The sequence below is a fragment of the Periplaneta americana genome, chromosome 12 (assembly GCF_040183065.1).
Source record: "Periplaneta americana isolate PAMFEO1 chromosome 12, P.americana_PAMFEO1_priV1, whole genome shotgun sequence".
NCBI classification, from domain to species: Eukaryota; Metazoa; Arthropoda; class Insecta; order Blattodea; family Blattidae; genus Periplaneta; species Periplaneta americana.
In genome coordinates, this window is record NC_091128.1 from 111,715,245 (window position 1) to 111,739,527 (window position 24,283).

Genomic DNA, 24,283 nt, shown 5'->3' on the forward strand with positions numbered 1-24,283 from the left:
ATAAACAAAACACCATATAATGTATTACCACGAAGCTTTAGTTTATGAGGGTACTAGGGACAATAGACTGTTCTGGTACTATTTCGCTTTGTCTGTAATGAGGCGATAGTAACGATCCTAGTGGTTAGCAACTATCTATGGATGCATATTTACTACGTATTGAACTTTGTGACTGTATATACTAGAATGTGGTATTGTCAACCTCTGTTCCAATTCTGCTAATTATGGATTAGATAACCGTGGAATACACGAACGTCATACAACACGGAGTTTCATTTATTCTGCAGTTAGATAATTTCACGAGTAACTATTCCAAGATTTATTCCGCGATCGTGCAACTGGGCCTAAATCAGTCGAATCACACTAGCTAATGGTATAAAATAGTCATTAAGATGTTTTAATTAGGGGTTTCCTTAATAAATGGAGATTCAGTACTAATTGGTTCGTCCGCCACACCAACCTCAATAGCATATAGAGATTGTGCGGTTATTCATCGTCGATGCAGTTGGTGATAGCGAAATGGTATTTCGGTGAGATGGGAACGAGGGATTATTTGACATTCGCCTTAGAGTCTGGAAATCTCGGAAGAAACCCAATCAGATTATCAGTCCAAACGGGATTTGAAACCATATCTGACCGCAGCACTGAAGCGCAAGTTTCATTCACTACCATTAGATGATGCCAGTGGTAGCGTCGTTTCATCTCAGTGATCGTCAGTGTTTAAATTAGTCGTTATTGGATTAAAGAAAATCTGCATTGAATATTGGACATTCCTCTAGGCATGGTGTGTTATCAATGTCCACAGGATTTTTGAAAATATTTATATTGGCTACTAACCTCAGAAAAAAAAATAGTTTGACTATAGCCAAACAAGCTGTGATATACTGAGATCACATTTCACTACAAAGTTGTCAGTAATTGAATCGATGAGTTGAAAACCAATCATCTTCATCGAAACTAATTTTACAGGAGAGACAAAAAAAAAGCTGAATTTTTCAATACCCATCTGTCATACTGAGCTTTTTTTTCTCTACATTAGAATATGCTTAGTTACTAAAGATTCCATCCCTATTATGTGATAATAATACTTATTATTTTATAAAACAATATTTTTAGAATTTTGAGATGACTTGTTTTTGTACAAAACCTTATAATGTAGATACTTTAAATAGAATAATTTTAAACAAATGGAAATATTAATATTTTTTCATTCATAATATGAAATGAACGTGTTATAAATTTTTAAATTAGCGTCTTCTTCAACTTGTGAGGTTACCATATGAAAAAGAATAATGAAAATACGATTACAATCGAATAAAATATCATAAGAAATAATACATTTTGTAATATAGTGATCAATATAAAATTTAACGTGGTAATAGGGTAAAGGAAGTGGTTCTAGAAAGGTAGCTCAGGGAGTGGAATAAAGATAATGTCTTGGATCACAAAGCAATATTAATAAAGCTTAGCTTATAGCAATTGGCTGTAGAATATTGAAATCAATACTCAGTAGACAATATGAATGTGCTCGTGACATGTATGGATATTTGTTATTGAAACGATATCAATAGTTAATAAATTGGATATGAAATAACTATATGATACTAAAATAAGTCTCTAGATTCAAAAATCCTCTTGTGGAGCATGTTAAAACTCTGGTGTGCCACATAAAAATTTCTTCATAGAAAGGCAAAAATTCATTTGGAATGTATTGCAGAACTTTTTTGATGTCTGCAATTTTCTTTTGGTTTATGAGAACGTTCCCAGAATATGTTGTCTTTACTCGTAGTGGAGCCAATGTCAGGCAACTTTTTTATGCAGTGCTAATATAAATTGACATAATCCGTCAAAGAAAAGAGCTGCTTCAACTTCACCAGGCGCTGAGCTTTTGTAAGAAAAATTTCCATAATTTGATAATTGAATTTGTAGTTTCTCATTTCTTGTTTTCCCATATGAGCATTTTGATAGCACATCTTTCTTATAATACTCCGGCCACTAATTTTTGAAATCATGTATGATATTTGAAGTCATCTCCTTTGCAGTAAACTTCTGTGACTATTGATGATTCTATCAGTGAAGCATACTGCTGAGGAATGTATATAAGACCCTTTTTTAGATTTTCTCTTCTCGACCACAAAATCGTGGTCACATGGGTTAAGCAAATGCCCAGTATTGGGAAAAGTGGTGAATCTCATCGAAGCTACCAATAAGAGGCATTAGAAATCTCACTACAGTGTGGTTTCGATTCTGCCCTGAGCTGCCATCAGAAAAAAATATAAAATATCTTTATGTCTTCTTTAAAACTCTTTATGTAATATAACAAAAAAGAACAAACTTCACTCGGCCTTTTATTGGCTATTCCTTAACGATAGGAATAGAAGACCGATCTATTCAATTTCTCAGTTTAGTTGGAGAACAGGTCAACTCAAAGAAATGACATGTTTTCGAACTAAATAGAGATTTAACTGTTAAATAGTTTCTATATCTAGTAGGAGGAGATGACTTGTTTTCAGCCTAAATAGTCCATCTCAGTAGAATAGGATAGTGAAGGAAAATAGGTTTTGTAAAAAGTAGAGATGACTGGTTTTAGGACTCATTGATTCAATTGAATTATCGATTTTTCGGTCGGAGAATTTTCTGTGTATGTTATCGGTCTATCCCGGACATATATGAAAAGAAATTGTAATCACAACGCAACACAACTGAATTATGTATTGATATTAATATTAATACTGGTATTACTAACTAATTATGTTAAAATTTCACAAGCCTAGTTACTTCCATTTCATCAGATTCTTTCTACTGCAAACCAAAATTATTGCTGCCAACATAAAAATTAGAAAATACCTGCCAATTGTATTTGTCAGTAGGCCTACTCGAAACTGGAAACAAAGTTGGTAAAAGAAAATTCAACCTGACGTCTAGAAAATCACTATAATCCACTAGAATATGTAGTAATAGGGGAAAAATGGTTACCATTAAGGTACTACGTAAGCTGATCCGGACTATATTTTCACTAAACTCTGGATTGTTGAATCGGATGATTATTAATTATTTAACTCCAAATATTCATACAAATAATACAGCACGACACGTCTTGTAAGATTTTTTCGTAATGACATGATATCATAAATCACTGTTCTAATGTAGTGCATTGCCAAGAATTAAATTGAACTGAAAGGAAGTCAGCTGTATACTAATACTCTAAACTTGACGTACCTTCAGCCTGTGTTATCTGTCTTTAATACACATTACAGAAGCTTCTCACTCTCGATTCAATGGAAATGTACACACTATTTCGTCGACATTCGCTTTCGCTCAATAAAGCCGAGTTTACACAGGGCGTGAATCAAGAGCTTGAATATTCTAGCGTGCTCGTCCTCGTCGCTTCCCACGATAGTGTGGAAGCGTGAACTGTTTACATTGGATGGAGGAAATCGATTGAGGTGTGGCCATGGACGACTTAGTTACAGAAGGCTTTGCGGTTGTCAGGTCAATTTTTAGTGTGATTCTAGCCCGTAACATTGTTCGCATTGTTCGGACTTTGAGGAGAGGACGTAGGAAAAGGCGATGGTGGGCAAGGAAGGGGTTATTGCAGCGCCAAGCGTTGATCGAAACAGAACTGAAAATTCGTTATCCTGATGACTTCAGGAATCTACTGCAAATGATAGAAACATAGTTTGTATGTATGTTGGACCATGATCAACAGGCTTCGAGACTTCGGACCCAATAGAGCAGTTCAGTGGGAAATCCGCATAACGGCGTACTGAGTATAGTGGTAAAGCGTACAGTGGTTGGGGGTACTGTAGAATGAATGCTAACAAATACGCAAAGGAAAACGCTTTGGATTTGAAGGTTCTGACGAATAATTTGGTTTTCATACAAACTGTGTCTGAAACTATTACACGGTTAGAAAAGTCAGAGCAAGAGATGCCGGAAGCCCTCAAATTAATTTAGAAAATGATGCAGAGAATTAATGAGACATCAAGTACACCGGTTACTGAAAGTGTAAAACAGAAGTGGAAATCAATTTTAAGTAAAAATAACGGATATGGAACATTGTGTAACATAAACAGCAAATTAGTGGACATAGAGTCATCCGAGATTAAAGGACTGTCTCTTAGAGACTGCAATGATGTTAGGTTTTTTCGTTTTGCTCCTATCACGCCATGCGACGTAGAGCGCAGCTTTCTGCAGTACAAACTTTGGCAGATAACCGAAAAAGATTTACATTTGAGTCACTGAGAATGCATCTTGTAGTAGGCACATTGCAATTTGGTACTGTAACTGCACTTCCTAAAGACGATCAATAGGATAAATGAAAAAAAAAATTAAAATTTCCACCATTAACACTGTGTATAATTAAACACAATTGCTTATAAAAGGCAGGAGAATAAATGATTTTCACATTCTTTTGACATTATCATTGTGTAATGTATATTTACTTTCAGAATGTACAATGTGTGTTTCCCCATACTACTGTACTCTACTCTAAATAGCAACGTTGTTACCTCAACACATCTCTATCTACCTGCAGCGAGTCAACAACCTACTATAGTGCATGCACAGTAAACTTATTGTATCGGGTCCAAGTCTCGAAGCCTGATGATCAGTCTCTTATAACAAGGCGTGACACACATAACTGAGGAAAGCAATTAATGCTGAAAGTTACGATACGTTATTTGGTCACAGGAGAGACTTTCAAAAGCTTGGAATTCTTTTCTGTGTTTCAAAATGCACGAACAAGTGAATTTATTTCATAAACCTGTGATACTACAATACTAAAGCCTACAAAATAAATATTTCTCATATAATGAATGCTGAAATTATATTAACAGTGAATTAGTCAATGCTGTGCGTGATGAGCAGGCAGCGCATTTTCGTTCCCAAACGTACAGCGGATCGAGTAGTTTCTTCTGGTAGCTACATCTATTACGTCACGTGGATTCATAAGCAAGGTCGAATTGCAAGCAGGTACGCATGGGGTCATTAAATAATAATGATGTAATGTATTATAAATATGCCCCTGTAACGTAATATGACATAGAAAGAACATTCTCTTAGTTTAAACAAATTTTATGTGATGTTCGTGAAAGATTTGCATTTCATAAGCTCAGAATATATGAAGGGTACACGGGAATAACGATCAAGGTCCATTTTAGAAAGTTTCGAGAAAAACGAATTTTAAAGTTTAAGCACTTAATACTTTGTTATGTGTGTATTTAATAGAAATTGACGTAGTGGAATGTCAAGAACGATGATTTCTTATTACTAGCTAGACCACATGATAGTACTTCTTTTCCACTATAAGATAGGATCATTAACTCAATTTCGATTTTTGATGGACCTTGATCGATTTTCCCGTGTACCCTATTACGTTTTCGTTCACTGCAACGGGATAGGTTTTGATAAACGAATTATTTGTTTATATTGTGTAAAATATAAATATTGATTTAACTATGTTATTTGATGTATCCATGCTACATACATGTTCTTCAAGTCTTCCTTTCAATGTATTTTTATTTTTTTAATTTTATTGGGTTATTTTACGACGCTGTATCAACATCTAGGTTATTTAGCGTCTGAATGAAATGGTGATAATGCCGGTGAAATGAGTCCTGGGTCCAGCACCGAAAGTTACCCAGCATTTGCTTGTATTGGGTTGAGAGAAAACCCCGGAAAAAACCTCAACCAGGTAACTTGCCCCGACCGGGATTCGAACCCGAGCCACCTGGTTTCGCGGCCAGACGCGCTGACCGTTACTCCACAGGTGTGGACGTTCAATGTATGATTACAGCATTTAATATTTGGATTTTGTATGATTATTAATCACTTACAACTAATATTTGAACTATAAATTTTGCATACTTTCATGTGATTATTAGCCCAATATTTTGTAATGAAAGATGAGTGGAACGGAGAAAAATTCTCTTCGGCACCGGGATTTGAACCCGGGTTTTCAGCTCTACGTGCTGATGTTCTACCCACTAAGCCACACCGAATTCCCATCCCGATGTCGGATCGAATCCTCTCAGTTTGTTCCACCTCTTGGGTTCCCTCATCTTTCATTATATGATGACGCAGAATATCTGCACGGAAATGTCATATGTACTTCGGTACATCATAATAGGCCTAATATATCCAATATTTTGTGTTTGTACGGTTATTTCATGTAACACTGTTTTTAACTCATCATCTTCACATTTGCATTTACTATGCATTTTATCATATCTTATTGTTTTTCCACGCTATTTTTGTCTTTATGTTAATTGTATCACTATGATATGTTTTAGACCTGATGATGCCTCTAGTTGGCGAAAGCGCTTGTCACGCTTTAATTGCATAAATGGCCTAAAGTAATTTATTTGTATTATTCTTTAGGTTGAATAAGACAGTTATTTGAAGGATTTTTACATTTATTTTATTTATTTGCTAACTTGTCGGACCAATATGTGTTTTAAAAATAGCAGAGCCGAATTTACCGTTTGAGTAACATAAGTGGATTCGTAAGTCTACTATTCGAAAATTAAGAAGGTCAGTGGGTTACAACGACGTTGGAGAACTAAATTTGGAATATTATAAATTAGAACAAGATGGCTGATCCGGAGTTGCGCTCGGGAGTGGATTCAATTTCCGCTTGGGCCGATTAGCTGGCTGTTTCTTTTCAAGGCGTTCTCCAACTGTAAGGCTAATATCAGGTAATTTATGGCGAATTCTGACCTCATCTAATCAAAAACAATTTTGCTGAAACTATAATTCCATCGACGCTAAAATATAACCTGGTAATTGATACAGCGTCGTTAAATAAAAGACTAGAATAAAATAAAAAAAAACAAAATACTAGAATGTCAATCATTCAATTAAGGAATAGTGAGATAAAAGTACATTGACATAGGCCTGCTAAGGTGTTAGGCATATGGGACAAGTAGTACAGCTTTGGAAAAACAATAAATAGGCGCTTATTTTATTGCTGTAATAATCCCACTTAAAGAAAATGTACAGTCTACATAAAAATCATAATATTGGTGCACATTTGAGGCGGTCAGAAGCAAAGGGGTGTAAGTACACTTACGTTATTTTAAATAAAATGTGATTAAAAGCATTAGTAAATTCCGTCAAATTTTAATTTTAAATGTTAATATGCGATGTGGTTAAAAATATATCCCTTAACACTGACATTTTAAATGATTTAGTTTACCCCGGATACGCTTAAATCATTTTTTTTAGAAATGGCACTTACACCCTTTTGTTTCTAACTGCCTCAATTGCAAAGACAAAGTGCAAATCTTCATAGTAGGTAATTAGGCAAAGGTGCTCTTCAGTGCACTGTTCAAAAGATCATTAAATGTTTCATTTTAAGTTTTTTATTTAACGACGCTATATCAAGTATTTGGTTATTTAGCGTCAATGAAATTGGTGTTAGAGAGGTGGTTTTTGGAGAGATGAGGCCGAAAATTCGTCATTGATTACCTGACATTCGTCTTATGGTTGGGGAAAATTTCGGAAAAATTCCAACCAGACAATCAGCCGAAACGGGAGTCAAACCCATGCCCGAGGGAACTCCGGATCAGCAGCCAAACTCGCTACCGTCTAAGCTACACCGGTGGCTTTTAATTTTCAGTTATAAGTCACTTTTAATAACACAGAAGTCAGTGCTCTGAAATTCATGTATTATAGTCTGAAAATTCTCTAGAACAATTTATGGGCTGTATTCTGCAAGCAGGCTGAACTTTACTTTGATTTACTCAAAGACATGGAGTCAGGAATAGTAAAAATTCACAGAAATAAATAATAATGCAATAAATAATAACAATGCTGTTTGTTACCTTCTTCGTTCTGGAAAATGAGGGCAGCATCCGTACTCTTTCGTTCAGAGAGATACGCGTCGATGACCTGGACAAATCCTCCGATGGTGGCGTCGGCCCTGATGTAAGGAACGCCCGTGCTCTCCGACAACAACCGACAACGTCCCCAACCGGTCCACGTTAGGTCCAAGATCACTGTCACTCCCTTCTTAATCTGGTCACACACTACATAAAAATGTTACCGTGTGTTAAAATACATTTTAATAGCTCTCACCAAATACTCCAAATATTTGTGGGTCTTGTATTTATTATTATTATTATTATTATACAGCAGCGCAATGGATTGTTGGAGAATGTAGACACGAGTCAACAACACGGTGAGTAAAGAGTGTGTGACCTTGCGTGACTTTACATTCTCTAACATCCATTGCGTCGACTTTACAATTGAAGAATATTATAGATATATTAATTTGTCCTACAGAATTTATCTGTAATATTGACACTTAATATTTTAGGAGAAAAATTCGCTCCGGCGCCGGGAATCAAACCCTGGTCCTTAGTTCTACGTACCAAGCGCTCTGACCACTGAGCTATGCCGAATTCAATCCACAGCACCGGACCGGACCGGACCGAACTCTCCTCCTTCAATGTTTCCCTTTGTGGCCTGACTCCAATTTAGGCATATATGTTGACGTGTATCCAATGTCAACTGCCATTATACTAGGAGCGCACACAGCTGAGTGACTTGTTGGCCGGGAATCCGCAGTTATTATGCACTGCTAGCTAATATATCTATAATATTCTCTTAGCTAGCAGTGCATAATAACTGCGGATTCCCGGCCAACAAGTCACTCAGCTGAGTGCGCTCCTAGTACGAGTATATATATATATATATATATATATATATATATATATATATATATATATATATATATGCCTAACTTGGAGTCAGGCCACAAAGGGAAACATCGAAGGAGGAAAATTTCGGTCCGGTGCTGTGGATTGAATTCGACGTAGCTCAGTGGTCAGAGCGCTTGGTACGTAGAACCAAAGACCCGGGTTCGATCCCCGGCGCCGGAGCGAATTTTTCTCCTAAAATATTAAGTTACAATTGAAGGATTTTTGAAAAAAAAACACACATAATCAAAAACATAAATTTTTCAGGAGAAAGAAAAAACTATCTGGCTTGGATGTTGTTGACACTTCAAGTATGAAATCCATCATGCCATTTCTTAAGGTGTTGTAGAAATTTGGAAAAACTGAAGTAGGTAGGCTATATTTATAACTTAAATTGCCTCATAGAAATACATGTGTAAATGTAGGTAACTGTGGACACTAGAATAGAATGTTTTATTTTCGCTGGCAGAATTAAGACCATATGGCCTTCTCTTCTACTCAACTCGCCTTAATCAATGCAATAAATATATAGATATTTAAATTATGAATATTTACAATACACACAAAATTCTCCAGCAATATTGTTCAGTTAAATTTTAACGACTAGTACATGTATATTTAATTTGAGATAAAGCCTATACGAAAACATAATAATTTATGAGCTAATGTAATTCAATTCAGTTTATATGCATTATGTAAAGAGTTATAATTAAGTTGAGATAGCTACGGTGGTTTTAAGAACAAATACTCAGTTGTGGCTGAAATGTGCCTCTCCTGTAAACTTCTTTTTCTTTATTATATTCTGTTTCTTCTCCTCCCGTTGCTTACACTTCTTCTATGGGGTTACTTATACACCTAAAGATGACTTCATAACTAATACAACAATTCACGTACCAAAGTATTTTTCTCTGACGTGGTTTTTGCTGCGTACCTAAGATGCAGTACTGTCTAACTACTACAGTTTAAAATTGTATGGATAAATGTTTCAAGATGATATGAATGGGATATTTGTAAATACTACTATCGTTCTGGCTGGACAATGACTGTTTTCACAAAAAAAGTCTTTGGACTATGGTTGTTTTATGAAAACCATTGAAAAATTCCACTCCCATAACATAAGCCTATGGTATTTTACAATTTAATTTTAAAGGAGTTTTTTTTCGATAAGTCCTTGAAATATACAATGAATAACTTTAATGTTTTTCCGTCATTGACTTAACATTTCATATATAAGGATAAACCTTTATATTACATATTTATTCGTGAGTATTAACGTTTTTATCACTACGAGTGACATCATATACCATGATTGTGTTCATAATATAATACATAACACCCTAGATTATATATGTAACAGATAACTCATCGCTATGTTAAAATCGGCAGCACTTTGAAGAGAACAACCGCCAGGATCGCCATCCGTCCGCCGTAAACGAACACGAGATGTCAGTACAGTCGCTAATGCAATTCAAATGGGAATTATGACGTGACTCCTTATGTAACAACTAGATGGCATCGTAGTAAACCTGACAAAAGTTGTTAACCTCAAAACCTATAAGGCCGACCTATCTGGGTATATATGATCTAGGATAACACAGTCACCATACAGCCTTTGTCTAGTCAACATGTAACACACAGTCTTGTACATCTTAATAGAACACTGACTTCACAGCATGTAGCATTCTACATCGCTCTTAGATTGAGGGCGTCTTCCTTCATACAAGTATTATTCTGGAAATCTTCTAACCTCATAATCTCATACAACATTCTTCCCAGATTGAAGACCGAGGTTAAATATATTCATAACATTCAATCCCATGTTACCAATTCAATATAGAAGAACACGTCCACAACAGGAAACATTTCGTCTGATGCGACACTTTTTACTATCAACATTAATGGTTTCTAATAAATGAATCAACGCCTAAATAGTAATGTAATACTTGTATATTTGACAGGAACATAATATCAGGTTCAAATGTTATTTCATTATATTCATAGTAAATTTGTATGACAAAATAGTCAACTTTGCATGTAAACAAATCTTCATAGTTAACATATAGTGTGATATTCTCAAATTTTAAATTGTAAATTTGTAGTTTCATATTTATTTATGTATATTAGGTTAAGTTTTTTACTTTTGACATCAAGAGCTTACAGAGGTTATTATATTGTGAATACAATTATGATATCTGATGATGTCACTCATAGTGACGAAACTGTTAATACTCACGAATAAATATGTAATATGAAGTTTTATCCTTATATATGAAATGTTAAGTTGACGACGGTAAAACATTAAAGTTATTCATTGTATAAGCCTATGGTGTTTTTATCCTCACAACTAATTCAGATGGCTGCTACATTACGCTCAACATATGCTTAATGTCTCAAATTTGCATTTTTTGGACTTCAGTTCTTTTTTTTTAAAAACCCTTCAAATGCTTACAAACTATCTACGTAAAAGCTGAAATAGAATTGTAAGGTTTTGGTCAATTTATATGGCAGTAAATAAAGGGGAAATATTTTATGCATAACAAAGTAGGACAATGTAAAATGAAATAAAGTAGACTATTTTCTTTTGTTGTTTCATGATTAGATGAACGAAGTAATTTCATATATGATACAACAAATAGAGTTGACGAATGGCTCACCCCTCTCGAAAGCTTCTTCTTCTTTCTCTCTGTTAATGTATATAGTTTCTTCATTTAGGGTGAGCTCGGAGTTGTCTTTCTGCGCTGTGCTCAAGCCCTCAGCGTACATCGGAGGCACTTTCTTCTGTTGCTCCTCCACCAGCACCACTGCAAAATTTAGTCCACTGCTCACTTTCATTTATTATTAGTTCTTAATCCTTACAAGGATCTAACATTTTGTCCTATTTGGCAATCTCAAATTTTCGTTTAATGCACATTAGGGGCCTGCTTCACAATGTTTGCAGTTCTTTTAAATTGTGAACTTTGTTTGTGAATAATAAAATTGTTAACTTCTATTTTACAATCTGACTTCGTAAAGTTGAACTTTACAAACAACGTAAAGATTAAGTTTTTGGTCCTACACAATTCTCTCACGGTTACCATTAGCTATTAATGGAGAAAAATGTCCACACCTGTGGAATAACGCTTAGCGTGTCTGGCCGCGAAACCAGGTTGCCTGGGTTCGATTGCCGATCTGAACAAGTCACCTGGTTGAGGTTTTTTCTAGGGTTTTCCCTCAACCCAATACGAGCAAATGCTGGGTAACTATCGGTGATGGACCCCGGACTCATTTCACCAGCATTATCACCTTCACCTCATTCAGACGCTAAATAACCTGAGATGTTGATAAAGCGTCGTAAAATAACCCACTAAAAAAAACGAAAAGAGAAGGTTATGAATCGGGAGAATATCATGAATTCAGATATAATAGGGGAGAGGAACATTGAGTGAAGAACGGATGATGTAAAGGACGATCATGAAAGGGGGAAAAAAAAAAGATTACGAAGAGGGGAGAAGATCAGTAGGAGGGAAGAGATCGCGAAAAGAGAGAAAGTCTCTAGGAGTAATGAAGTCGCGAGAGTGGAGATCACGAAGGGGGGAAGATGTTCACGAGAAGAAAGAGATGATCACGATGAGGGAAGAGATCACGAGGCGGTAGGAGGTAAGAAATCGCAAATAGGAGAAGATCATAGAGGAGAAAAGTTCGAAAAGAAGCAGATATGAGTGGAAAATGATCTAGACGATGTATCTAGATCAAGAAGGAAGGGAAAACCAAGAAATTAAGAGATTATTTTGGAGGTGTTCAAATAGAAGACGAATATGAATGAAAACAACAACCAACAGAGTACTGATGACGAGAAGGTCGAGGAAAGATGGATGGCCAAGGAAAAGGAGATCAAGAAATAGCTATAAGAAAAAGGAGTGTATATACATTAAGAATAAAAGAGGGGAAAAAGAGAATAGAGAGTTTTGTTATTTTTATTTCATCGATCCAAATATAGTCTAGAAACAAAATAAAAGAAATATGAGAGTACTTACAAAATTTGACAGACGTTTGTGTAGATGCGAGCGGAAGGAGAACGCATCCGACCAAATAAAATCTCAGTATCATTATGGAGTTGAATTGTATTGTTTTCTACCTAAAAGAGAAGAAAATCATTATTGCACGCTAATACTACAGTCTAGTATATACAGTCACGAAGCTTGAGTTGTGAGGGTGCTAGGAAAAATTGACTGTGCCGGTACTATTTCGCATTGTCTATAATGAGACGATATTAGCGATCCTAGCAACTATCTATGGATGCATATTTACTACGTATTGAGCTTCGTGACTGTATATACTAGACTATGCTAATACAGTAAATCAAATAAGTATATTATATTGAAGAGAAATAACAGCTAAATGTGATTTATTAGACGTAGGTATATTGTGATCTGAAGAGTAATTTGCGGCGAATTTATTTCTGGTAATTCTCGAAGACTATAGTCTAAAAGTCTTACACATATATGTCTACTCAATTATTTCAAGGGAAAAATTGTTCCGGGGGCGGGTTTCGAACGCTTTACCGACTGACCTACATATAAAAAATCTACTAATTTTTCGTAGCATGGAAATACGAGTATATAAAGCAGCACAGTTTCGAGAAATGTTTAAAAATAGACCTTGGCAAATACACATTGTACAAGGCGACACTGATAAATTCTTCACCTAATACGGAAGATGTTACGGTATTTCGAAACTCCCTCAATATATCCATCATATCCACATAAATTTCCTTGCGTGTGTAGTCTACAAAATTGTTGCCTCCCCTGTAGGAATTGGAGTGTTAAGTTCTATAAAAGGAGGAGGTTAAACGAAAAAAATAAATGAATATGTGACCTATTTTAGGTATCTAAATTTCTATTTTATGGAATCCAAACATTAGTGATGAAATATTGAGAAAGAAATGAGATTTGTATGTTAATGAATTGCATGATAAAATATGAGTAAAACAGGCTTCATTGAAACCAGTAGCGTTCCGTAAAGTTATTACTAATTAAGTATTTTGGTTGTGGGAGGAAAGTTAACATAAACTTCTGGCAGACTTTATTAAATGGATTGTGAAGCATGATTATATAGTAGCAAGCTATCGAGTCACGCCTCCCAGAGTGAAGGGGTGGGATGAAGGACAACAGTGTAATCACGGACTCGCTTTTGTTGATTTTCCAGTCTCTTTTATAAGCCGACATCGTGTGTGGTAGTTCCAGATGTTTATTTCCCATGGTTAACATTTTATAGCCACTGGAACAAGCTCGCTGCTGAAGTAATGTTCTTCATGAATAAATTAGTAGCCACGCTAACATAATGGCAAAAGAAAGGCATGAAGCCTATGCTTTTCTGTTAGCCGACCTTCTGCATTTTACGTCTTAAGAAATGTGTCACATGGGAAGATTATAAATTAGTTCAGAGATAGATATAGAAAATCAATAGACATTAAAGAAGACAAACTGATTACAAAATTCTTTTTCTACTTCATTCGCATTACCATCAGTTTTCTCATCTATTTCTTCCTCAAAAACTTCGTCCACTTTTACTTCATAACTATCTGCTGATGAATGATAAATTCGTTATTTTCTACTTCATAAACGTCTATTTAACTTCGGTTCATAATCCTTTCCTAGTATTCCTCACTGTCTTCTTCTTAGAAATATTCATCTTCTGCTAATTTATATTTTCCTTCTACTACTATACAATTTCAGCTTCATAATTTCCTTTTGTTGTTTCATAATTTCCTCCTTCTTCACAATCTCCTCCTGCTGTTTCTCCTCTTCCAGCTTCATAATTTCCTCATGCTTTTCCACAATACCATTTTGCTGTTTCTTCTCTTCCTGCGTCATAATTTTCTTCTGCTGCTTCATAATCTCTTCCTGCATCATGATATCCTCCTGCTGCTTCATAATTTCTACCTGTTGCTTCATAATCCTTTTAATCGGCGCTGTATCGACTAATAGGTAATTCAGCGACGATGGAATTGGTGTTAGTGAGATGGTTTTCAGAGAGCCTATGTCGAAAACTTGACATATCATTACCTGACATTCGGCTTGCAGTTGGGGAAAATCTCTCTAAAAAAAATCCAACCGCATAATCAGCCCAAGCGGGAATCGAACCAATGCCCGAGAGTAGTCCTCGGATCTGTAGGCAAACTCGCTATCTCCTTAGCTACGCGCCGGTGGCAACAATCTTCTGCTGCTTCATAATCTCCTGTTGCTTCATAATCTCCTTTTGGTGCTTTATAACCTCCTTTTGCTGCTTTATAATCTCCTTTTGCTGCCTCGTAACCTCTTTTGCTATTTTATAATCTCCTTTTGCTGCTTAATAATCACTTTTTGCTGTTTTATAATCTTCTTTTGCTGCTTCACAATCTCCTTCAATTACGGTACTTCATAATCTTCCCCAGATGATCCATAATTTTCTTCTGATGGTTCGTAATCTCCTCCTGCCGCTTCACAATGCCCTTGTCTTTCTTCATAATCTCCTGCTGCTGCTTCATATTCTTCTGCTAATTCATGGTTTCTTACTACAACTTCATATTCTTTCTCTACATCATGATTATATATACTGCTGTTTCATATTCTTCTTCTTGAACTACTTCATGACCTCATATTTCATAACTTTCTGTTACTTCATAATTTTTTCTACCCCATTTTATGATAACTTAATATTCTTCTATTGGTTCTTCATAATTTGCTTCATCTGCTACTTTGTAATCTTCTTCTGCTATTATATAATCTTCTTCTGTTACTTTAAAACCTTCCTCAGTTACTTTATAATCTTCTTCTACTATATTGTAATGATATTATGCTACTTTATAGTCACCTTCTGCTACTTTATAACAATCATCCACTATTTTGTAATCATCGTCTGCTACTTTGTAATCATCGTCTGCTACTTTGTAACCCTCTTCTGCTACTTTGTAATCCTCTCATGCTACTTTATAATCCTCTTATGCTACTTTATAATCCTCTTATGCTACTTTATAATCCTCTTATGCTACTTTATAATCCTCTTATGCCACTTTGTAATCCTCTTCTGCTACTTTTTAACCATATTCTACTGCTTTGTAATTATGTTGTGCTACTTCAAAATCATGTTGTGCTACTTCATAATCATGTTGTACTACTTCATAATCATGTTGTGCTACTTCATAATCATGTTGTGCTACTTCATAATCATGTTGTGCTACTTCATAATCATGTTGTGCTACTTCATAATCATCTTCAGCTACTTTACAATCGTCTTCTGCTACTTTGTAATTGTCTTGTTACATTATAATGCTCTTCTGCTACTTTATATTGCTCTTCTGCTACTTTATAATAGTCTTATGCTATTTTACAATCATCTTCTGTACTAACATTCTTCTACTATTTCATTGTCTCTTCTACTTCTTATAACCTTCAGTTACTTACATAATCTCTCTCTTCTTTCTCATTGTTATTTCCCATCTACTTTATAATCTTCTTCTACTACATATTTTTTAAAAATATTTCTTAATTTTTCATAACTTTCTCTTGCTACTTTCTAATTTTGTTATTTTCCATAATACTTCTCTTCTGCTACTGCATCTTAATCACCTTCTTGTATTACTCCATAACTTTTTACAGCAAATAATTTTCTTCTTCCCTTTCCAATTCTTCATAATATTCTTCTTCTGTTACTTCATGATCTTCTACAGTATTACTTCATCATCTTATACTACTCTATTTTTTCTCATTCTTAATCGTATTCTTCAGCTATTTCAGAATATTCTTCTACTACTTAATAATCTTCTGTTTCTACTTAGTAATCTTCTGTACATGATAATATTCTTCTCCTGTCACTTCATTTTCTTCTTCTAGTACTGTCTATTCATTGTTTACTGTTTCATAATTTTTTTTCTACTTGTTATGATCTTTTACTGCTTTATAATTTTATACTACCTTTTAATTCGTATTTTCATAATATTGAAGAGATGGAAGGCATACGGATTGACAGACAGTTGGATATGCGGTTAGATAGACAGTAGGGTAAATAGATAGATGGAAACATAGATGGATAGGCTAATGGGTGGATGGATGAATGAGTGTGCTAACGGGTAGATGGATGGATAGGTTAACAGGTAAAATGGTTGAGTAGGCTAACGGGTAGTAGGATGGATGGATGGATGGATAGGCTAACGCGTGAGTAGATGGATAAACTAACGGTAGGCGGATGGGCTAATGGGTGGATGGATAAGCTAATGAGTAGATGAAAGGATAAATGGGTAGGCTAACGGGTAGATGGATGGATAGGCTAACGGGTGGACGAATGGGCTAATGGGTGGATGGACGAGCTAACGGGTAGATGGATAGATAAACTAATGGGTGGATGGATGAATGGGTGGGCTAACGGATGAATGGATAAGCTAATGGGTGGATGGATGGAAAAATGGGCTAACGGATGGATATGAGCTAACGGGTAGATAGGCTAATGGATGGATGGATGAATCGGTGGGCTAACGGGTGAATGGATAAGGTAATGGGTGGATGGATGAATGGGTGGGCTAACGAATGGATATGTGCAAACGGGTAGATGGATGAATAGGCTAATGGGTGGATGGATGGATGGATGGATATGAGCTAACGTGTAGATGGATGGATAGATCAATGGGTGGATGGATGAAAGTATGGGCTAACGGATGGATGGATATGAGGTAACGGGTAGATGGATGGATAGGGTAACGGGTGGATGAATATGAGCTAAAGGATAGATGGATGGATAGACTAATGGGTGGGATGGATGAATGGGTGGGCTAATGGGTGGGTGGATGGATGGATGGATGGATATGAGCTAACGGGTAGGTGAATGGATAGGCTAATGGGTGGATGGATGGGCTAATGGGTGGATGGATGGGCTAATGGGTGGATGGATGAATGGGCGGGCTAACGGATGGATGGATATGAGCTAACGGATAGATGAACGAATAGGCTAATGGGTAGATGGATGGATATGAGCTAACGGGTAGATAGATGGATAGACTAATGAGTGGATGGATGAGCTAATGGGTAGATGGATAAATGGATGGGCTAACGGGTAGATGGACGAATGAATGGATGGATGGATGGATGAATGGGTAGGCTAATGGGTGGATGGATGGACTAACGGGTAGATGGCATTTTGCTGCTAAAATAGCAGTGTACTTCGTATATTTGTTATACATCATTAGTAAGTGTAATTACAATATCATGAAGAGGAGTTATGCTACAACGGAGTAAAAGTAAAGGACAACTAGATTGAATTTTTCAATAAAATAGTCAAGCAACACAACAACGTAAACGAAGACATAACTTTGAACGTCGTATGAATGGGTTTAAAATGTCTAGTCGTCGGGAAACCCTCAGTTCCATTGAGAATATTACTGTTGATGAAAACTTTGCTTGCGAAGCAAATATCCAAAAATATGAGGCGGTGGCATCATAAAGGGAGGCTAATGCATAATGCATATTTAACTAGCAACTTGGCTTGCGAATCATGTAGCTGCCTTGAACCCTCTTCTTCTTCCCCTATTAGTGGCTATAAATCACGAGTTCCCTTGCGTTCTGGGACTTACAAGTCGCACACGCTTGCTACCAGGTCATAATTATTGGAGATGGTGGGAAATAATTATCTTTACTTCGACGACAATGAGGGCGACCAAGGTCGTCAACGAGTCACCGTTGTCGCTGTTAATCTTTAAATTTGATCCATTTGATCCGTTCCATCTTTACTCATATCAGGAATTTCTAAAAGAAAAAAAATAAAAACAACACTTCTATTAGTAGCGGAATCCTTTGGTCACTTGATCAGTAGATTGTAGTGCCATTACTTAAGACAATGCAGCTCAAGCACATACAAGAAACACCATACATTCGGTCCAGAAGAAAAATAATAAACCACCCTTTCTCTGGCAAGATACGAATCCAGGTCCGTTGGAATTCTAGCTGAAAATGCTACTACTGATAAGCTGAGGGCACGCTTTTGGAATGACTGGATCCTCGCTCGGTTCCATTTCCTGGTTTAAAAACTCAAATCGGTCCCGCTTACAAAGAGAGGGACAACCCTTGTCGGTCCCGACTTCTTATATGTACGTATGTATGTGTATGTATTTTTGTGCAAGATCGTGCGTATTTGCTTTGTTTCCGCACAAAACCAATCCGCGGAAAGTCTAAAATTCCACATTCAGTATTCCCAACCTAACACACATAACAATTTCCCTCTTCTTACAGCGTAAGTGACATATTGATTTTACTGCTTTAGGCTTTTAACATATTATTTTTAGAGACATTCAATATAGTAATAATTATAAATTGGAAACTTACCACTGAAATTTCACCTAAATTGCACTGTTAATTATTGTTTTTAAATATTTGCAAAAATTAAGTAAACTCTACAACTCACTAAAGTTACTGCATTCGTGATGCAAGTAACATTAAGGAAGCCGTGAAAAAATCAACAAGATTCCATACACGCACTGGGGGGAAAAAAGACAGACGTATATCACGGCCTGCTGGAGTATAGTAAACACAGAAAACATTTTAAAGCAACAATGTTGAAGATAGATATTTTTGTTTTGCAAATTTGCCGTCATTGAACAGAAACCAAGATGGAGATTTCATTGCAACTAATTAGAAATTCCTCTTTCAGGTATGTAATAAACGATCTTCACACAAAATAATGTACGATACACGAGTTCAACTACGTTTCGCTTTTTCAAACTTTTCCTCGAACATGAAAACTTCAACATGCCGCTCTTGTAACGCATATTACTATTATTTACACTGCAAGGGGGCAAGCTCCCGGTGGCAGTGGTACACACAATATAAACACACAATAAAATTACAATACGATTATACAATACACAATACAATTAGAATACATAATAATTACAATTAATAATGATACATAAAATAACCTAATTAATAAGCGAACCCAATTTTACATTGCAATCTACATATGTATAGGCCCTACACAAGTTTCACATTGGTACTGATAATAATCTTTCACTTTACTCTCATCTCACTCACTGTACTAGCACTACGGTACATTTCACTGACACTATATAACACATTTCACTGACTACTATAGAACATATTTCATTGACACTATAAATTATCACTGATCGAAACTATTCACTGCACTGTAAAACCATAACTTCACTGACTCACCACGCTTCACTGATACAACACTTCAAATAAGACAAACAATTGCACCCTTATTCATAAAACACCCTTATTAACACTTGAAAACTTTGAACCAGTTCTTCCCAAACTTTATGAAAGCGCGACCCTCTTTTGGACGATCCTTTTGTTTGCGACCTCCCGCTACCATATCGGTACTTCATTCCATTCGAATAATAAAAATTCTAGTAAAATAAAAAAATAACGATAATTTTACTCAAAATCACGGAATACCATCCAACTCCTAATATAGTGGTACCTATATGAGAAGAAATCGGAATAGTACGTAAATCTATTTTCCAATTTTTTTTTTGGCTTCTTAGACTGGCCTTTCCTATTAATATATTTCTTCGAATACTTAAATAAATACTGTAAATAGTAGTTAATAAAGCCACGATGTTAACATAATAACAGATAGATATAAATAAAAGCGAGGATTTTTATAAGGAAACTTGATTTCTGATCGAAATCACTTGACAAAAATAAATTTTATTCATTCCAGTGTATCAAAGAACTCGTGGCAAATTTAGCCTACTTTCTTTCGCAGAGTGTAGACCAGTTTTGGCTCAAAAGATCGCAAGAATGCCTAAGCGTGCAAAAGCTCTTATTATTATTATTATTATTATTATTATTATTATTATTATTATTATTATTATTATTTATAAAATTTGCAACATCGTATTTATGCAAAACAAGTTTATTGTCTACGATTGTCATAAAAACAAGAGCGGGAAATCGCCTTGAACTTGAAAATAAAATAATATCACTGTGCTTAGTCCAGATTTAAGAACCTACATTCTGAAAAACAGACGCATTTTCGCATTAATTACTTTATTATTTCATAACTGCTGATTCTTTTATTTTCATGTTTCTAAATACAACATAAATGTATGTTAATAAGACGTTTTTGTTTTATTTTATAAATCATCTCGCGACCTCTCTCAGCTCTTTACACGTCTCCTCAGGGGGTCGTGATCCACACTTTGGGAACCACTGCTCTGAATAACCAAACTCGGTCCCGTTGTTGATAGAGCAAATATACTCCAGTGCATGAATTTCCTTCCTATTTTAAAAGACTTAGGACTTTCAATACATATAAATATACAGGTAATTATGGTTAAAATTTGTGCATCGTGGACCTTTATGCAAAAGATAAAATATTAATAGTTTTTATAATTAGAAATCACATTAGATGATTCCAAAACTGGCTAAATGTTGGTAATAGGAAGACATTTGAAATTAACAGCCATTTGGAAATTAAGCCATTGTTATGTTTTGTCATAAGTTCCCTAAAAAAATTCTCTTTATCAATCATTTCTCTCTCCCTCTTCTCCATGCGAGTGCGACATTTCACGTAAGTATTGAACTGAATATCTTGGAACTCCCTGACTGCTACAAATAAGTTGGGAATGTGGGGAATAAAACATAGGCCTAATATTTAGTTTCGAATAGAATGATTCGATACTGTTTGTTGTTCTATAATATGACGAAGAAGTGTATTCAGCCCAAATTGTAGGAGGGAAAGCAGTAATGTAATTGTCGAGAAGAAAATCATAGACATCAGCAGTAAAGCTAGCGCCAACGTTTTTGGCGTGTATTCTAGATATATACTGCCCAGTTTGTGAGCATGTTGCTAGTACAGCTGAGAATGGTACTTTATCTTACACAAAAGTGTCACACATTTTCCCACTTTTTAGGTCGAATATAACTTAGAGTTTTCATGTAAAAAAATTTCGAAAATTGGAAGCAGTACAAATGGGATTCTTTGAACAGCTTTTTAGAACTCGTATGTTTAGACTATCAAATGAATATTGATACGAGTAAAAAGTTTAATAGACAATACAATATATACAGAAATATCATTAACACGATGTTTATTTAAATATATAGAATTGTCTTAATTGTAGATCTTACTGTGAAATCGTTGAATACGTATGGGAAGTGGAAGAAACAGAAACATTATATGTTTACAGTACAGAATTAAATAGTCATAAAATCCTTCATAATGCTGGGTAACTTTCGGTGCTGGTCCCAGGACTCATTTCACTGGCATTATCACCTTCATCTCATTCAGACGCTAAATAACTTAAGCTGTTGATAAAGCGTCGTAAAATAATCTCCTGAAAAAAAAATCCTTCACTCTTGTTGCTGTTGCAGTTTTTGTTGGTGATTATGATAATGATAATGATCATTGTGATGACGACGATAAATATCCAATATCTTCGGTAACCAGATTTAGAGTGCAGTATTTATATCTTATTATAATACGAAAGTAAACGATGTAATTGTCTATTATTTTAATGGCGTGTAGTTTCTCAATGTAAATACTGTACACGTATTTCCTTTTACTAAACACTTAATGGAATGACAATTACTTAGCGTACCCTGATTGACTGCGATTAATGTCATGTCATGTGTGTAGTGTATAATGCTGTCTATTGTCAATACCAATGTTGACTGTCTTAATGGCACTACACTATAATATTACCAGGATCACAATACAGCTCAATCGACCGGTGGTTTGTTAGATCACAGACCTCTGACGCGTGCAACAATAATGCACTAATCTTTTCATTTAATGAAAGATAATATTTTTGACGTCGAAAGGAAATTTATCGTGTATATATATATATATATATATATATATATATATATATATATATATATATATATATATACAGGGACATCATTTTATTTTTACTAACATTTTTAATATTAACCTGGCTATATCTTTAGAGAACCGGAAACACAGTTTAATACCCCCTTCCACGACTGGAGTTCGATGATACTGGCGTAAAACACAAACAAACCACTTTACTAGGTATAGGAGGGAAGAAAAGTAGTTAATCCATTTACGTAAAGTAGGGAATATCGCGATTTTGAGTTGGATAATTTTCATTAGGTTTCTGTTTAATCAAAATACAGTACTGTATTAAGAATAAGTGTTTTTACACACGAACTGAGTTATCCATGCGAACGTATTCATTATGCAGTGTATATTGTATTGTCTACAGCACATTAGCATATAATATAGAGAATGAAGTTAAATTGAAAAATAATCATAATGTGGATATTTAAACACATTTTTGAAAATGGTGGCCGTTCATTTCGATACAGGCTTCAGTTCTTTTGTGCATATTATCGCACTATAGACTATTGCATCTAATTCCAATTGCTAGTTTCGTCCTTCTCCTACTAGTAACTCACGATGAAATAATCTGTACCTGCTCTATAAAAGAGTACCTTACGTACTGTAAATTCAATCTTACTTCTGCCCGACCCGCACAGATAAAATTACTACTGTCCGTCCAAGTGGTTATGCCGCAGGATAGTAGAAGGGGGGGGGAAATCACGTGACAGTTAATTACTTAACGAGGGCCTTTTATTTAAGTTATTTTAAACTGTTGTATAATATTACGTAAACGTCCAATTCCTAACAGAAATTAATGTTTTCAGAAAAGAGCTAAGACAGCACAGCTTTTACAGAGGAGCGAGCAGAAGCGGGTGGGGAAAATCGGGATGCGACGTAGGCAAACGGACAGTACCTGTGCGAAAATATGATTCAATATTGAAAGCTCTTTCATCACTGGAAAACACGAACATATTTTTGGAACGTACTATACTCACTAACTCAGTGCTGTTTACTATATGCGGCCTTGGTTCTGTGTGAAGGACAGTTGGAACTTCATTAGTAGAAGGGGTGGGAGTGAAGTACATTAAAAATTCAGGTACAATAAAAATTGAAGTAAAAATAAAATGATGTCCCTGTACACATATATATATGTGTATGTGTATATGTATGTATGTATGTATGTGTGTGTGTGTGTGTGTGTGTGTGTGTGTTTTCCCCGTACTAACTGTTGAACCGATTATTAACCTGAATTTTATTGAACTTTACTGATATTGGTGAAAATATCTTGCTAACGGCGAAAGTTTCAACATATTTAACAAATCTATTAAGATTAATAACAGACAAAGGTGTTGCTATAAGCAGATGGTGAACCCACCTGTCTTACTACTATTACTAGGTCTACTTCTAATTACCACCACCACCACCACCACCACCACCACCACCACTACTACTACTAATATTACCACTACTAATATAATAGGCCAACTTCGTAAATCTCTGAATTTACTTACTTTTATAGCACATAATTCAACAAAACTTAAGAAATGAACAATTTTATTATTTCCGATAAATAAACAAGGAAGGCGGACAGTAAAATGTTAAAATAGAATAATTAAAAATGTTGAATGAGACTGATTGGTTAATCGAAACAGAGGTTTTATGATTGCGGTTCAGGTGAATGTGTCTGCCAAAATTGATCTAAAATACTAGCTACAGTATATTGAAAAAACCGGCCATGTAGTAACTTATTTTGCATAAAATGT

General features: G+C 35.3%; 1 protein-coding gene across 1 annotated transcript in view; it reads right to left on the reverse strand.

Moving 5' to 3' along the window:
* LOC138710832 (glutamate receptor ionotropic, kainate 3-like) overlaps positions 1 to 12,812 on the reverse strand; it is a 79,823-nt gene extending 67,011 nt beyond the window's left edge. Inside the window, exons 1-3 of the mRNA XM_069841977.1 lie at positions 12,716 to 12,812; positions 11,357 to 11,503; positions 7,827 to 8,030 (exon numbers count right to left, since the gene is read on the reverse strand). Coding sequence (XP_069698078.1) covers positions 7,827 to 8,030; positions 11,357 to 11,503; positions 12,716 to 12,788 — 424 coding nt within the window. The 5' untranslated portion in view covers positions 12,789 to 12,812. The remainder of the gene's footprint in view (positions 1 to 7,826; positions 8,031 to 11,356; positions 11,504 to 12,715) is intronic.
* Between the last annotated feature and the right edge of the window lie 11,471 nt (positions 12,813 to 24,283).